Here is a 16,980-nt window from a genome sequence, read left to right as displayed (position 1 = left end):
GTTGGTTCAGGAGGGCTGTGTTGGGTGGCACAAAGAGTGGAGATGTTTTTGTGCAGAGGACAGTGTTGTGATTCTGTGACTGCCCCTTGTTTGACGCTTGTCAGGCTTCAAGATCTTTTTCTTCTGTCCCTTGGCCACCAATGATGCTCTTGGTGAGCAGGGTGTGCTCTTAGCAGAGCACAGCCAGGGGAGTCACTGTGCTCTTTCATCCAAGAGTCCAAGAGCTGCAAATTTTATCTGAGCTGCTGCAACTGGAGTTCATTTAGATCCTCCAGAGGCATTGAAATCCATGTGACTTTTCCCCATGATAATTCCTGCAGATTAAGTGAAGAGCCACAAAGTGAGGAGGCACTGAAAGGAAAGCTGAATCTTTTTTCCCAGGGTTAAGTTAAAGCATATGCAGGCAAAGGGTAAAAATCATCATGAGTTCTTGTGCAACGGTTCCAATCTCATCTCCTTGCATTATGAAGAGTTTTAGGGGTGAGACCATGCTGGGTTCCTCCCTCACCTAATTACCCTCGAGCTCCTAAATGAATTTCAGTCCTGAAAACAGTGGCTTTTTTAAACAGGGAAGGTCTGTTAAGCTCTGTAAGGCATGGACTGCCCTTGGACTCTGAGTTAGTACAGGACCTTGCACATTGGGACCACAGGTACCAACAAGATCTTGACTGATGTTGTAATCCAGGAGAATTCAAATCACAGAAAATAGCTCTAGTGCTATAATAAATAAACAACAAGCATTTTCTGTCTTCAGAATGGTGATGCCCTTGTTTTCTGGGGGACAGAAATGCAATCACTCTGTCAGGTCAATATGCTTATTGCATGCTCCTATTTGCATGTTTTTGTGAAGGACCTTGTTACAGCACTGACACATGGAAAGCTTTTTACAGAAGGCCTGGAGATCCTCTCAATGGCAAAACATGGTGCCCGCCACATGTTCCCTTGAAATCCATTCAGACAGGTTTTAGGCTTTTCATACAAGTTCTAGTCAGATCTTCAGCACCCTATTTTGTTTTGTATTGCTAAGAAAATATGAATGTCCTTGGTTTGGATGCAGTCATGCAAAACTACAGTTTCTTTTGATAGTTGAAGATGTTGATGGAGGGCAGAGCATTGTCTCGAGAGAGAGAGAATGTTACGGTTGCTGGAGCAGGCCATCCCCAAATACTGAAAAATGCCATGTCAGCTTTTGATGAAGGCTCAGGCAACTCAGGTGGACTGCAAGGGTGTCATTAGGTTACGCAAGAAGAAAGTCAGAAAGGTAAAAGCCCAACTAGAGCCCAAGAGAATCCACATCCTTTATTGGATGTGAGGGGAAACATTACCAGAAAGGAGGAGGAGAAGGCTGAGGTACTTAATGCCTTCTTTGCCTCAGTCTTTAATAACAGTCAGAGCAGTTGTCCTCAGGGTACTGAACACTGAGCTGGAAGACAGAGAAAAAGAGCAGAAGGAAGTCCCCGTAAACCAGGGGGCAGCTGCTGTGCCACCTACACACTCCCAAGGCTATGATGCCAGATGAGATCCACCCAAGGGCAATGAGAATTTTCTTTCCTGACTTGGCCCATTCTGTGCTCTCTGCTCTGGTGTGTTGTACCTTGGAGAGGTGCCCTGGGGGTACTGGTCAGCAGTGACTGTACACGAGGCAGTGTGTGCCCAGGTGGTCAAGAAGGCCAATGGCACCTTGGCTGGTGTCAGCAATAGTGTGGTAGCAGAACCAGGGCATTTTTGCAGCCTTCCAGTGCATGCACATGATAACCTGGGGTCTTGGCTCCATGCATGGGGCTCCTGCCATTTCCTGCAACCCAGAGCACAGCCTGCAGCTCTCACTGTAGCTGCACACTGAACCGTCTGCACTGAACATATTCCTCAACTATTTCATGTACAGATAACCTGCTGTGGAAGGTTGACCTTGGACAGCTGTCAGACACCCACCCAGTTGCTCCCACTCTCACAATTTACCTAAAGGTGTGGTGGAAAATAAGATCAAAAAAGTCATGTGTCGGTGTAAATACAGGGGTATATCTCACCAGTTACTGTCACTGACAAAGCAGACTCCACTGAGGAAAAATGAATTGATTTTATTGCCATTTGAAAAAAAGTGATGAGGAATGAAGACTAAACCAGAACTCCTTGCATCTACCCCCCATTCATTGCAGGCTCAAGTTCACTCCTTCATTCCCAGAGTCTCTACCTCCTCTTCTACAGTAATGCAGGAAGACAAAAAATGGGGTCTGCAGTCAGATCATAACGAGCTGTCTCCACTCCTTCCTCCTCACACTTTTCTTCTGCTCCAGTGTGGGTCCGTCCCATGGGCTACAGTTCTTCAGGATAAGCTGGTTCCAGAGTGGCCTCTGCATGGGCTGCAATCCTTCAGGATACACCCACCACACCTTCTCTGCCTTGGGGTCATCCATGGGCTGAAGGATCTCAGCTGCTTCCTGGACTTCTGTGGACTGCAGGGCCACAGCTGCCTCACCATGGTCCTCTCCATAGGTTGCAGGGGAATGTCCACTCTGGCACCTGGAGCAACCCCCCCTCTTCCTTCCCTGTCTCTGTTTGCTTCAGGACTGTTTCCCACATTGTTCTTCACTCCACACTGCCCGGCCGTATTTCTCCCCTTTCTGAAATATATTTTCACAGAGGAGCCACAACCATCACTGATGGGCTGAGCTGTGTCCTATGCTTTGTCCACTGGAGTGCCCGTATCTGCCTTTCCCTGGCACAGCCTGGACAGCCCTGTCCTTGCCTCACTGAGACCCCCATGCACCCCCAGCTGCCAGCACCTGGCCCGAGCCCCCCGTACATCTGCCCGTGGGTCAGTGCCAGTTGAAAGCAGGACTTTATTCCACACTGCACAATGCACACAAACAAGTAAAAGCAGAGCAGGAGAGCAGTCACACAGAGCAGGGCAATCCTGTTCTGGCAGGAAGTGGGGCAGAGAGGTCACACAGGGCTGCTGTGGGCAGTGGGCTCTGCACCCACCTGTGCCCCCCACGGCCATTCCTGCATCACTGTTTGTGTGTCAGTGACCACCCGTGGAGAGTGACAGGGATCAATGTGTTCACACATCAGTTATCAACCACTGCCAGACAGTGATAGAGATCCTAATATTACACAGTTATCAACCAGTGACAGAGACATCCCATCATATCATACTGGAACAGAAATGTAAACCAAAATTGAAATAAACCTGTTGTTTAGCTCAGTTGTTGCAATCAGTGAATGCCAAAGCATTTATGACAGGTTTGCAGAATTGCAGCCAGTCCATGGGTACCAGGTCTAAATGCCTTTGTTATTGGCAACAATTCAGCTCCAAGAACTATCAAAATAAATGAGAATAATAATTTATTCAACTCCTTATAATATTAATTCAAAGAACTTTAATGATGTATTCTTAACCTCAAAGATGAACACCTCTATCATCTACACTGCCAGGAGTGCTGCGTTAGAAATAAATTGACTTGTTTTCTACAGAGAAATATCAGCATTTTGCAAGGGCTCCAAGTTTTGTTACAGTTCCCTCTTGAGGAAGACTTTGCACTTCACACAGGGCAGAATCCCTAGCAGTCTCTTTTCCAGATTGGGATTGCTGAAAATTAGGACAAGGGAATGAAGACCTGGAAAAGTGTATTGAATTAAGTAAGTTAAAAATATCACGCCACTTTCATTCTTCATTGAATAAATGAGAGTCAAGATCAAACATATAAAGTTGATGCTGTACATTATGAAGAAGGAGAGAATGGATTTCATGGCTTTGATGTGGGCATCCATGCTGAGGTCCTTCATGGAGTTTGTCTGCATGTTGCGTTTGTGTCTCCAGAGAGAAAAGAGAAGGAGAAGGGCAGACAAGATGACTGCTGTGAAGGAAATGGCATATCCAAAGCCAGTGATAAAATAATGAGGCAAAAGATGTTGATCTATTGTGATACTTGCTTTCCAAATACTTCCTTGGCAGGTGAAATTGAAGTTGTTGCTGAGTGCTTTATCCATGATGTTGTAGGCTATGATTCCGATAACCAGGGAGAAAAGCACAGACCCCAACAAGAGGCAGGGCACAATCCTGTCAATTTTTACTTTCAGGTAGATGAAGAAGCTCTTCCTGAAATTGGCAATTTTTATGCAATAAAAGACAAAAAGAGAAGCAGAAAACCACAAGTTGGAATAATTAAAAAAGTTCTGAGCACTATTAAGTAGATGAAATATGGGGTGAACATAAAGATAATTGCGATAAATTATTAAAAAAATGGAATATACCCATGAGATGCACAAAAACCAAAACCTGGAGCATCCCAAAACCACTAAAATCTTCTCATTAGAGTTCAAGGTTTTCTTTCTGACCCAGGTCACGCAAATCACAGAAACAATGAAAGCATTTATCCACATGCCAGCGAACACTTCAAGTGTAATGATGATGGCCACAGTCGTGTCAGCGTATGAAGTGACATTGGATTGCTCTGGGGAGAGACAAGCTTCCATCCTGGGAGCTGGGAGCAGTGCTGTGCTGGACAAGGGGGCTGTTGCACCAATGCCAAACACAGGTCAGCATCTGCTGTTACCTGAGTGTCAGGTGTGGAAAGAGGAGCTTTATAGAGCTGCTGGTGGGGGGGATTTTGGTGTCGCTCGTCTTGAGAGCAGGGCAGGTGCAGGGATGTAAATGTGCTGGGTATCTCCTTACCTGGTGTCAGTGTGCAGGATTTGCATGTTGGTTCAGGAGGGCTGTGTTGGGTGGCACAAAGAGTGGAGATGTTTTTGTGCAGAGGACAGGGTTGTGATTTTGTGGGTGACCCTTGTTTGATCCCTGTGTAGATTTAGGATCTGGGTTCTTCTGTCCCTTGGTTACCTACAATGAACAAATTAGTTTTGGCTGCAGTCATTCAAAAATATTATTTCTTTTGATAATTGTTGATGTTGATGTTAGGCAGAGCATTGCCTTGAGAAAATTTTCATTTTCTGATACTACCTATTTTCTTCTTTATGCTTTGCTTTGAGTTTCTTCTGCTTTTACAGACAGAATAGAAAATGTCTTGTAAGGTTGGATGATTTTTTGCTAGTTTATTATTTTCTTACTTTATTTCTTCTTCTCTCCATTAGTATATGAGAAGAATAGAACTAATTTCTTTTTCAACAGGTCTGAAGATGGACTGTCTGTGCTGGGACCGTGTTTGCACAGGGACACTAAATGAAAGTGTTAGACCAGACAGACCGTGCTGTGGCTGGGGTTTAGACTCAGCTCTTTCTGTGGAATCTGGCAATTTAGAAAGAATGTAAGGGTATAAATTAGAGTCTCAATGCTGGGTTTTCAATGAATAGAATGTGTGGCTCATGTCCTTGAAGTACAAGGGTTTGGTTTGAATGCAAGTCCATCCCCTCCAGCACCACTCAAGAAGGGGAAGGAATCTCCCAGACTTTGTATCTACCAGCCCATGTGCATATTTTGGATGTCCCTGTGCATCTCAAATGGCACCTGACCTCTTTGTTTCTGCATCTGGGTGGACACATGGATGTGGGATCTGAGAGACATGGCCGAACCCTCTCCGTAATCCTTGTCTTTCCCCTTTATTGTAGAAAATCCCACATGGTTAGCCTTGGTTCACTAACTACTTAGGCTCTTAGATGCCCAGTTTATTCTGGGCAAATCCATTCCATCCATAACTCAACTTCAATGCTCAGAAAGTCACAATTGTTTCAGGATACAATCCTGGGAAAGAGAATAACAGTCTCCTCTGGGCAGGTGTTATGAACTTGTTATGGAAATGTTAATTCAACCTCAAATCCTGCTTAGGCACAGAAGGAGGGCTTCCATGTTCTAAAGTGGCATTAGTTATTTATTTGCTAGTTTCTGGGGAGTTGCTGTTTAAAGAGATGGATTGGTAGTGAGGCAATCTGATAGACTGTGTTTGGAAAAGGGGATATCTGGCCTAAATGCGGGTTTTTTCTCATTTCATGGATAGGGAGGAAGCTTTTTGAAGGTGATACTATGAGAAATGCATGCCTGGCCCTGGGCATGAGGTAAAACGTCCCCCTGAGCCGCCTGAGCTGGTGACAAAAAGAAATAATTGAGGTTCTGCTCTGTTCATGCTGGTGTTAAGGAACTTTCCTGTCTCCCCATCCAGGAGGCTCTCTGGCAGTCCCACCCCTCCACCAGAGACTTTCACTGCTGGGACCGAAGCCCCTTTGCAGGGGGCAGCTCCTGTGAGCCCATGGGTGCCCCACTTGAGCCCCTGCACACACCACACCCCCAGAGTCAGACCAGGTTTCCTTACCAGCTGCACACTGGGTTTCCCATAGCAGAGTCTCAGAGGTCTGGATCTTTAAAGCAATTGAATCATGGCACAGTAACACAGAAGCAGCTTGAACTTGGTGCCTCTGAGAAGGGACTCTCAGCTTGGGCTTTTGTACCCTTCCAGTGTATGCACATGATATTTTGGGGTCTTCCTTCTGAATCATTTGCTCCTGCTGTGTCTTAGCGTGTCCGGTCACCTGGCTGGTACCACAGGTCTCTGGGCCCTTTGTTGTGCAAGGTACTGGTACCATGCCTGGGGGCTCCCTCCATTTCCACACAATCTGCAGCTCTCACTGCAGTTGCACACTGAGCTGTCTGCACTGAATGTGTTTCTCAACACTGGTCTACTTCACATTTAGGGGCCCTGTCGTGGTGGGTTGACTATGAGCAGCTGTCAGACCCTCAACCCAGATGCTCCTTCACTCTCACTCCACAACAGGGCAGGGGTGGAAAATAGGATGGAAAAGGTCATGTGTCAAGACAAAGGCAGGGAGATGACTCACCAATTACTGTCACAGACAAACCAGACTTGACTTGGGAAAATCAGTTGAATTTATTGCCATTTGAAAAGGGAGCAGGAGGAAGAGGAACAAACAAAAACTAGAACACCCTCACACCCTGTCCCCACCCCCCAGTCATCCCAGGCTCAACTTAACTCATTCTCAGATTCTCTACCTCCTTGTCCCTCCCAGCAGTACAGTGAGATGGGGAATGGGGGGTAACAGTCAGATCATAACAAGTTGTTTGCTTCAGTCCTTCCTCACTCTCTTCCCCTGCTCAAGTGTGGGTCTCTTCCATGGGCTGCAGTCCATCAGGATAAACTGGCTCCAGCGTGAGCTCTCCAGGAGCTGCAAGAGCTCCAGGAGCTGTAATCATTCACCCACCCCACCTACTCTGTGTGGGGTCATCCAAGGGCTGAAGGTGGATCTCTGTTCCACTGTGGACCTCCCTGGGGTGCAGGGAGCACAGCTGCCCCGCCACGGTCCTCTCCACGGGCTGTAAGGGATTCGCTTCTCCAGCACATGAAGCAACCCCTCTTTGTCCTTCCCTGTCCCTGTTTGCTGCAGGACTGTTTCTCACAATTTTCCTCACTCCACACTGCCAGGTCTGTTTTGGCCCGTTCTTCAATATATCCTTCCAGAAGAGCCATGAGCATTTGCTGATGGGCTGAGCTGTGGGGGGTCCTTTGGAAAAATGCCTTCAAGTGGCTTTCCCTGGTACAGGGCAGCCCTGCCCTTACCTTGTTGATACCCCCATGCACCCCCAGCTGCCAGCACCTGGCCTGAGCCCCCCATACATCTGCCCATGGGTCAGTGCCAGTTGAAAGCAGGACTTTATTCCACACTGCACAATGCACACAAACAAGTAAAAGCAGAGCAGGAGAGCAGTCACACAGAGCAGGGCAATCCTGTTCTGGCAGGAAGTGGGGCAGAGAGGACACTCAGGGCTGCTGTGGGCAGTGGGCTCTGCACCCACCTGTGCCCCCCACGGCCATTCCTGCATCACTGTTTGTGTGTCAGTGACCACCCGTGGAGAGTGACAGGGATCAACGTGTTCACACATCGGTTATCAACCACTGCCAGGCAGTGATACAGCTCATCATATTACACTCAAACAGGGCCACAGCAGCAAGATCTTCAAACCAAAATTTAAATTAATCTGTTCTTTAGTTCAGTCTTTTCAATCAACAGATGCCAAAGCATTTATGGCAGGTTTGCAGTATTGTTATTGCCCTTTTGCAGCCAGTCAGTGTATACAAGATCTGAATGACTTTCCTATTTACAGTAATTTAGCTCTGGAAACTATCTAAATTAAATGAGAATAATAATATACTTAAATCACAGTAATATTAGTTCAAAGACTTTGAATGATATATTCTGAACATCGGTATCATCTACACTGGCTGGAGAGTGGCACTCGAAATTAATGGATTTGTTTGCTATAATGAAATATCAACATTTTGCCAAGGGTCCAGCTTTTGTTACAATGTCTACTTCATGCGAAACTTGCATTTCATACAGGATAGAATCTTTAGCAGTGTTTTTTCCAGATTGGGATTGCTGAAAATCACAATAAGGGAATGAAAACCTGGAAAAACATACTGAAATACGTAAAAAAGAAAGACCATGTGATTTTGGCTCTTCATTGCATAAATCAATGTCAAGATAAAAAATACAAAGTTGATGCTGTACATTATGAAGAAGGAGAGAATGGATTTCATGGCTTTGATGTGGGCATCCATGCTGAGGTCCTTCATGGAGTTTCTCTGCATGTTGCGTCTGTGTCTCCAGAGAGAAAAGAGAAGGAGAAGGGCAGAAAAGATGACTGCTGTGAAGGAAATGGCATATCCAAAACCAATGATAAAATAATGGGGGAAAAAATGTTCTTCTGTGCTGATACTTGCTTTCCAGATCCTTCCTTGACTGGTAAAATTGAGGTTTTTACATAAAACTTCATCAGTAATATTGTAGACAATGGTTCCAATAACCAGGGAGAAAAGCACTGATCCCAACAAGAGGCAGGGCACCATCCTGTCAATTTTTACTTTCAGGTAGATGAAGAAACTGTTCCTGAAATTGGTAATTTTTATGCAATAAAAAATACAAAGACAGGCTGAAACCCAAGAGTTGGAATAATGCAGAAAGCTCTGAGCACTCTCAACGAGTTGAAATATGGGGTGAACATGAAGATAATTGGGATAAATTAGTGAGAGAAAGTAATATACCCATGAGATGCACAAAAACCAAAACCGGGAGCATCCCAAAGCCATCAAGATCTTCTCATTAGAGTTCAAGGTTTTCTTTCTGACCCAGGCCACACAAATCACAGAAACAATGAAAGCATTGATCCACATGCCAGCAAATGCCTCAAGGGTGACAACAACCACAGCTGTGGCAGCGTATGAAGTGACATTGGATTGCTCTGGAGAGAGACAAGCTTCCATCCTGGGAGCTGGGAGCAGTGCTGTGCTGGACAAGGGGGCTGTTGCACCAATGCCAAACACAGGTCAGCGTCTGCTGTTGCCTGTCAGGTGTGGAAAGAGGAGCTTTATAGAGCTGCTGGTGGGGGGGATTTTGGTGCCGCTCGTCTTGAGAGCAGGGCAGGTGCAGGGATGTAAATGTGCTGGGTATCTCCTTACCTGGTGTCAGTGTCAGTGTGCAGGATTTGCATGTTGGTTCAGGAGGGCTGTGTTGGGTGGCACAAAGAGTGGAGATGTTTTTGTGTGCCAGAAATGTTTTGATTCTTTGATTGACCCTTGTTTGATCCCTGTGAGGATTTGGGATCTGGGTTCTTCTCTCCCCTGCCCACCAGCCATGCTCTTGGTGAGCAGGGTGTGCTCTCAGCAGAGCACAGTCAGGGGAGTCACTGTGCTCTTTTATCCAAGAGTCCAGGAGCTACAAATTTTATCTGAGCTGCTGTAACTGGAATTCCTTTTAATCCTTCACAGGCATTGAAATCCATTTAATTTTTCCTCATGGTAATGCCTGAAGATTAAGTGAAGAGCCACAAAGTGAGGAAGCACTGAAAGGAAAGCTGGATCTTTTTTCCCAGGGTTAGGTTTAAGCATATGCAGAAAAAGGGAAAAATTCATCACAAACTTAATTTGATTATTGTCATAAGGGATTACAAGAATTGTTTTTACAAGTCCACCAGTAAGCAAAGGAGGTCCCAGGGGAATCTACATCCTTTCTTGGATGTGAGGGGAAACATTACCAGAAAGGAGGAGGAGAAGGCTGAGGTACTTATTGCCTTCTTTGCCTCAGTCTTTAATAACAGTCAGAGCAGTTGTCCTCAGGGTACTGAACACCCTGAGCTGGAAGACAGAGACAAGGAGCAGAAGGAAGTGCCCGTAAACCAGGGGGCAGCTGCTGTGCCAGCTACACACTCCCAAGTCTATGATGCCAGATGAGATCCACCCAAGGGCACTGAGAATTTTCTTTTCCTGACTTGGCCCATTTTGTGCTTTCTGCTCTGGTGTGTTGTACTTTGGAGAGGTGCCCTGTTCAGTGGGTAAGAAACTGTCTGGATGGTTGAGCTCAGAGTGGTGGTGAATGAAGAAGCAGCTGGTGGCCAATCAGCAGTGGTGTTTCCCATTGCTCAGTTTTGGGGCCAACTCTGTTTAACATCTTTATCAATGACCTGGAAGAGGGGATCGAGTTCACCCTTAGTCACATGACACCAAGTGGTGTGGGGCTGTTGTTGTGTGGGAGGGTAGGAAGGCTGAGCAAAAGGGATGTGGAGAGGCTGGATCAATTGACTGAGGACAATAGAGTGTGAGGTCTGACAAGGCCAAGTGCAGGGTCCTGCAGTTGTGTCCCAAGAACCCCCTGCAGCACTCCAGGCTGGGGCAGAGAGGTTGGAAAGCTGCCTGTTGAAAAAGGCCCTGGGGGTGCTGGTTGACAGTGGCTGAACATGAGGCAGCGTGTGCCCAGGTGGCCAAGAAGGCCAATGGCATCTGCCTGTGTGTCATGGTTTGAGAATCCCAAAATCCAATTCCCTAGTTCAAACCGCCTCCCACATCTCAACCCAGTGTGAGATGGTTTCCAGGCACTACATGAGACTCAGAATGGGGGAAAGGGAATATATTACAATAACTGTACAAAATAAATACTATAATACATTCTATACAGTCTTAATTATCTCTACCATGACATAAGTATTTACAATGGATCAAATCTCTTCTCCCTTCCAAATAAAAGTCCAAGAGGGAGGAAGGAAAGATCCTTTTCCACTTTCAGAGCAGCAGTGTCTCTAGGGCAGCAGGTCTATCTGTTTCTCTCTTCTTCTCATGCAGCAGCTGTATCTGGATCTCTGCCAGTACGCACGAGGGGGTATCCAAGACCCCTCGGCCACTCGTCTTCAAGCAAGGGTCTTCTTCCATAGGCTGTGTTCACCAGGACAAGGGTCACTTCACTACGTCATACCACGAAGTACAGGGGTCTTCACGACAGTCCCTATCTTCAGGGGATTCAAATTCCCCTTTGCAGAGTGCTGTGCTCTGTCTCAAGCAGAGGGGGGCGTGTGTGTGTGTGTCAAGGTCACCCTCTCCGCATTCCTTCTTGGAGCTTTTCAGCTCTTTTCTGCAGTGCTGCTGCAGTTTTAGGACTTCTATTCAGTAGGAGTCTATCCTTTCCACTTAGGAAAGGTCACAAAAGGAGTTTGGGGTTTTTAGTTCAGTTTCTTACCCCAACTCTGTCTCTGTAGAGTTTAGTTGTGCTCTCTCTGCTGCTGGCTCTCTCTCGGCTCTCTTCAGACAACTCTGTGTCTTCCTTGGCTGCATGCTGTTTCCTGCTTCTTATTTTCTGCTGGCTCTCTGCCACAGTTTCTCCGGTCAGTGCTGGTCTGCCGCTGCTTTCAGTATCTCTTGCTGCTGCTCACGGTGAAGAAACTCTTTCAGCTCTCAACTACAGAACCTGGCCCAGTTTAACACTGTTCCAAGTTCCTGCAGCCCCCCTGCTGGGTGGGCCCAGAGGCCCCAAGGGGCTCCGAGCCCCTTCCTCGTGTGTAGCGGCGGGGTCCTTATATAATAAGGAATAACTACGCTCCTCGTGCGGTGGTGTGGACAAAGAGACTTTATTTCAAAATTCCCGCTCCTTATATCCCTGTATGCCATGTGACTTCTTCAGCCAATAGAGTTATATGTGACCGCGCATGCCCTCTTGGGCCCACTGACCTGGCACATCCCTTGTGCCTTCAGAGGCGCATCCTACACTCGTGGCTTTCACAACATGGCCACTTCTTCAACAGTAACTACAACTACCTTCTCTTCCGTTCTGCTTGTGATATGTTTATATTTTGCAGAAGCGCTCATTGGGTAAAACCTCAAGTGTCACCACCCCCTGGGGTTTTACCATTTTATAACTTCAGGGGGGAAAACTGTTTCCCCCCACCACAACTGTCCACCCCCCGCTTTTGCGAAATATAACATATCACAACAATTTTAAAAACTCTAATCAACATGCTATAAACTAAAATATAATCAAAATCTCTCTATTACACATCAATATAACATTATCATAAACTTAACTCTACTCTTAGTACTTAACTTGCATTACTATAGCCTTACTTTCTCTACAATGGTACAGTCTGTGTTTTGTCTGGAAAACTCTTTCTGTTACCACAAGCATTACCGCTCTTATCTCTTTTTTCTCAGTGGATCGCAACCATCCTCTGCTACCAAAAATGTCATGGTTTGAGAACCCCAGAATCCACTTCCCTAGTCCAAACCCCCTCCCACATCTCAACCCAGTATGAGATGGTTTCCAAACACTACATGAGACTCAGAATGGGGGAAAGGGAATATATTACAATAACTGTACAAAATAAATACTATAATACATTCTATACAGTCTTAATTATCTCTACCATGACATAAGTATTTACAATGGATCAATCTCTTCTCCCCTCCAAATAAAAGTCCAAGAGGGAGGAAGGAAAGATCCCTTTCCACTTTCAGAGCAGCAATGTCTCTAGGGCAGCAGGTCTATCTCTTTCGCTCTTCTTCCATGTAGCATCTGTATCTGGATCTCTGCCAGTACACACAAGGGGTATCCAAGCCCCTCAGCCCGTTATCTTCAAGCGAGGGTCTTCTCTTCCGTGGACTGCGTAGCAGGGACAAAACTTGCTTCACCACGATGATATAATGGGGTGTAAGACCCCCATGAAGATCCCTTCCTCAGGGGATTCACCCCTGAGTCAGAACATCTCGGGCGGCTTTCAGTTGAAGGCCTTTGCCTCAAGAGTTCTACCAGAGCTCCTGTGCTTTGTCTCAAAACTGCCAGCCTGGCAGCAGCAGGGGGGGGGGGCCAAGGTCACCCTCTCTGCATTCTTCTCGGAGCTTTTCAGCTCCTCTCTGTAGTGCATGTTGCACTTCACCCCTCCCTTCTAAGAAGTGAGGGGTCTCCAAGGAGTTTGGGGTCCTTTGGTTCAGTTCTTACCCAAAAACTCTGTCTGTAGAGCTTAGGTCTGCTCTCTCTGCTGCTGGCTCTCTTTCTCTCAGACAGCTCTGTGTCTTCCTTGGCTGCATGTTTGTTGCTGCTTCTTCAGTTATCTCTTGGCTCTTAGACACAATCTCTGGACGCTGCTGCTGCTCTGTCTCTGCTTACTCACGGTGGAGAAAACTTCTTTAGCTTTCAGCTACAGGTACTTAGCTCAGCCTTACGCTGTTCCAAGTCCCTGCAGCCCCCCCAGCCGGGGGCTGGGGGGGGCCAGATCTCCCCAGGGGGCTCCTGTCCTCACTCCTCATGGCTTTACAACATGGCTACTCTTTCTACAACAACTACAACTACCTTCTCTTCCGTTCTAAGTGTGATATGTTTATATTTTGCAGAAGTGCTCCTTGGGTAAAACCTCAAGGTCACCACCACCAATAGTGTGGCAGGAGGACCAGGGCAGTGACCATCCCCCTGTGCTGGGCACTGGTGAGGCCTCAGCTCAAATCCTGAGGTCAGCTTTGGGCCCCTCATGACAAGAAAAACATTGAGATACTGGAGCGAGTCCAGAGAAGGGCAATGGAGCTGGGGAAGGGTCTGGAGCAGAAATGTGATTAGGAGCAGCTGAGAGAGCTGGAGGGGCTCAGCCTGGAGAACAGGAGGTGCAGGGGGGACTTTACTGCTCTCTCCAACTGCTTGAAAGGACGTTGTAGCCAAATGTGTTCTCTCAGGCCACAAGGACAAAGCAAGAGGAAACAAAGTCCAGATGAACTGGGGGGATTTACCTTGGATATTGGGAAAAATTGCTTCTCTGAAGGGCTATTCAGGCATTTTTGCAGCCTTCCAATGCATGCACATGATAGCCTGGGGTCTTGGCTCCATGCCTGGGGCTCCTGCCATTTCCTGCCACCCAGAGCACAACCTGCAGCTCTCACTGTGGCTGCACACTGAGCTGTCTGCACTGAACATATTCCTCAACTATTTCATGGACAGATAACCTGCTGTGGAGGGTTGACCTTGGGCAGCTGTCAGACACCCACCCAGTTGCTCCCACTCTCCCACTTTGCCTAAAGGTGTGGTGAAAAATAAGATCGAAAAAGTCATGGGTCAATATAAATACAGGGATATCACTCACCAGTTACTGTCACGGAAAAAACAGACTCAGCTAGGGACAAAAGGATTACATTTATTGCCATTTGAAAATAAAGTGATGACGAACAAAGACAAACTAAAACCCTTTGCCTCTGCCCCCCATTCATTCCAGGCTCAAGTTCACTCCTCCATTCCCAGAGTCTCTACCTCCTCTCTTACAGCAATGCAGGGGGACAGAAAATGGGGTCTACAGTCAGATCATAACGAGCTGTTTCCACTCCTTCCTCCTCACGCTCTTCTCCTGCTCCAGCGTGGGTCTCTGCCATGGGCTACAGTTCTTCAGGATAAGGTGGTTCCAGGGTGGCCTCTGCATGGGCTGCAATCATTCAGGATACACCCACCACACCTTCTCTGCCATAGGGTCATCCATGGGCTGAAGGATCTCACTTGCTTCCTGGACTTCTGTGGACTGCAGGGCCACAGCTGCCTCACCATGGTCCTCTCCATAGGCTGCAGGGGAATGTTCACTCTGGCACCTGGAGCAACCCCCCCTCTTCCTTCCCTGTCTCTGTTTGCTTCAGGACTGTTTCCCACATTGTTCTTCACTCCACACTGCCCGGCCGTATTTCTCCCCTTTCTGAAATATATTTTCACAGAGGAGCCACAACCATCACTGATGGGCTGAGCTGTGTCCTATGCTTTGTCCAGTGGAGTGCCCGTATCTGCCTTTCCCTGGCACAGCCTGGACAGCCCTGTCCTTGCCTCACTGAGACCCCCATGCACCCCCAGCTGCCAGCACCTGACTCGAGCCCCCCGTACATCTTCCCGTGGGTCAGTGCCAGTTGAAAGCAGGACTTTATTCCACACTGCACAATGCACACAAACAAGTAAAAGCAGAGCAGGAGAGCAGTCACACAGAGCAGGGCAATCCTGTTCTGTCAGGAAGTGGGGCAGAGAGGACACTCAGGGCTGCTGTGGGCAGTGGGCTCTGCACCCACCTGTGCCCCCCACGGCCATTCCTGCATCACTGTTTGTGTGTCAGTGACCACCCGTGGAGAGTGACAGGGATCAATGTGTTCACACATCAGTTATCAACCACTGCCAGGCAGTGATGGAGATCCCAATATTACACAGTTATCAACCAGTGACAGAGACGTCTCATCATATGACACGGGAACAGAAATGTAAACCAAAATTGAAATAAACCTGTTGTTTAGCTCAGTTGTTACAATCAGTGAATGCCAAAGCATTTATGGCAGGTTTGCAGAATTGCAACCAGTCCATGGGTACCCGGTCTAAATGACTTTGTTATTGGCAACAATTCAGCTCCAAGAACTATCAAAATAAATGAGAATAATAATTTATTCAACTCCTTATAATATTAATTCAAAGAATTTTAATGACATATTCTTAACCTCAAAGATGAACACCTCTATCATCTACACTGCTGGGAGTGTTGCAATAGAAATAAATTGACTTGTTTTCTACAGAGAAATGTCAGCATTATGCAAGGGCTCCTGGTTTTGTTACAGTTCTCTCTTGAGGAAAACCTTACATTTGACACAGCGCAGAATCCCTAGCAGTCTCTTTTCCAGATTGGGATTACTGAAAATCAGAACAAGGGAATGAAGACCTGGAAAAGTGTATTGAATTAAGTAAATTAAAAATATCGCATCATTTGCATTCTTCATTGCATAAATGAGAGTCAAGATCAAACATATAAAGTTGATGCTGTACATTATGAAGAAGGAGAGAATGGATTTCATGGCTTTGATGTGGGCATCCATGCTTAGGTCCTTCATGGAGTTTGTCTGCATGTTGCGTTTGTGTCTCCAGAGGGAAAAGAGAAGGAGAAGGGCAGACAAGATGTCTACTGTGAATGAAGTGGCATATCCAAAGCCAATGATAAAATAATAAGGAAAAAAATGTTGATCTATTGTGATACTTGCTTTCAAAATCCTTCCTTGGCAGGTGAAATAGAAGTTGTTATGGAGCGCTTTATCCATGATGTTGTAGACAGTGGTTCCAATAACCAGGAAGAAAAGCACTGACGCCAGCAAGAGGCAGGGCACAATCCTGTCAATTTTTACTTTCAGTTAGATGAAGTAGCTGTTCCTGAAGTTGGCAATTTTTATGCAATAAAAGACACAAAGAGAAGTAGAAAGCCACAAGTTGGAACAATTAAAAATGCTATGAGTACTATTAAGTAGCTCAAATATGGGGTGAACATAAAGGGAATTGGGATAAATTAGTGATAGAAAGGAATATACCCATGAGATGCACAAATACCAAAACCTGGAGCATCCCAGAAACAGCAAGATCTTCTCATTAGAGTTCAAGGTTTTCCTTTTCACCCAGACCACACAAATCACAGAAACAACAAAAGCAATTATCCACATGCCTGCAAACGTCTCAAGGTGACAATGGCCACAGCCGTGGCAGCGTATGAAGTAACACTGGATTGCTCTGGAGAGAGACAAGCTTCCATCCTGGGAGCTGGGAGCAGTGCTGTGCTGGACAAGGGGGCTGTTGCAGCAATGCCAAACACAGGTCAGCGTCTGCTGTTGCCTGAGTGTCAGGTGTGGAAAGAGGAGCTTTATAGAGCTGCTGGTGGGGGGGATTTTGGTGCCACTCGTCTTGAGAGCAGGGCAGGTGCAGGGATGTAAATGTGCT

The 16,980-nt window shown here is 46.6% G+C and overlaps 2 protein-coding genes and 1 pseudogene across 2 annotated transcripts; all 3 read right to left on the bottom strand.

The window, feature by feature from the left end:
- Positions 1–3,510: 3,510 nt before the first annotated feature.
- Positions 3,511–4,476, bottom strand: LOC116784077 (taste receptor type 2 member 9-like). Its single transcript, XM_032682255.1, has one exon. The coding sequence runs from the start codon at positions 4,474–4,476 to the stop codon at positions 3,511–3,513; it is 966 nt and encodes a 321-aa protein (XP_032538146.1).
- Positions 4,477–8,273: 3,797 nt separating this feature from the next.
- On the bottom strand, positions 8,274–9,227 carry LOC116783860 (taste receptor type 2 member 9-like). The gene has a single exon (XM_032681813.1). The coding sequence runs from the start codon at positions 9,225–9,227 to the stop codon at positions 8,274–8,276; it is 954 nt and encodes a 317-aa protein (XP_032537704.1).
- Positions 9,228–15,833: 6,606 nt separating this feature from the next.
- Positions 15,834–16,795, bottom strand: LOC116784076 (annotated as a pseudogene).
- Between the last annotated feature and the right edge of the window lie 185 nt (positions 16,796–16,980).

The sequence above is a fragment of the Chiroxiphia lanceolata genome, chromosome 3, assembly GCF_009829145.1.
Source record: "Chiroxiphia lanceolata isolate bChiLan1 chromosome 3, bChiLan1.pri, whole genome shotgun sequence".
Taxonomy (NCBI): Eukaryota; Metazoa; Chordata; class Aves; order Passeriformes; family Pipridae; genus Chiroxiphia; species Chiroxiphia lanceolata.
This window is presented reverse-complemented; position numbering and strand designations above follow the sequence as displayed.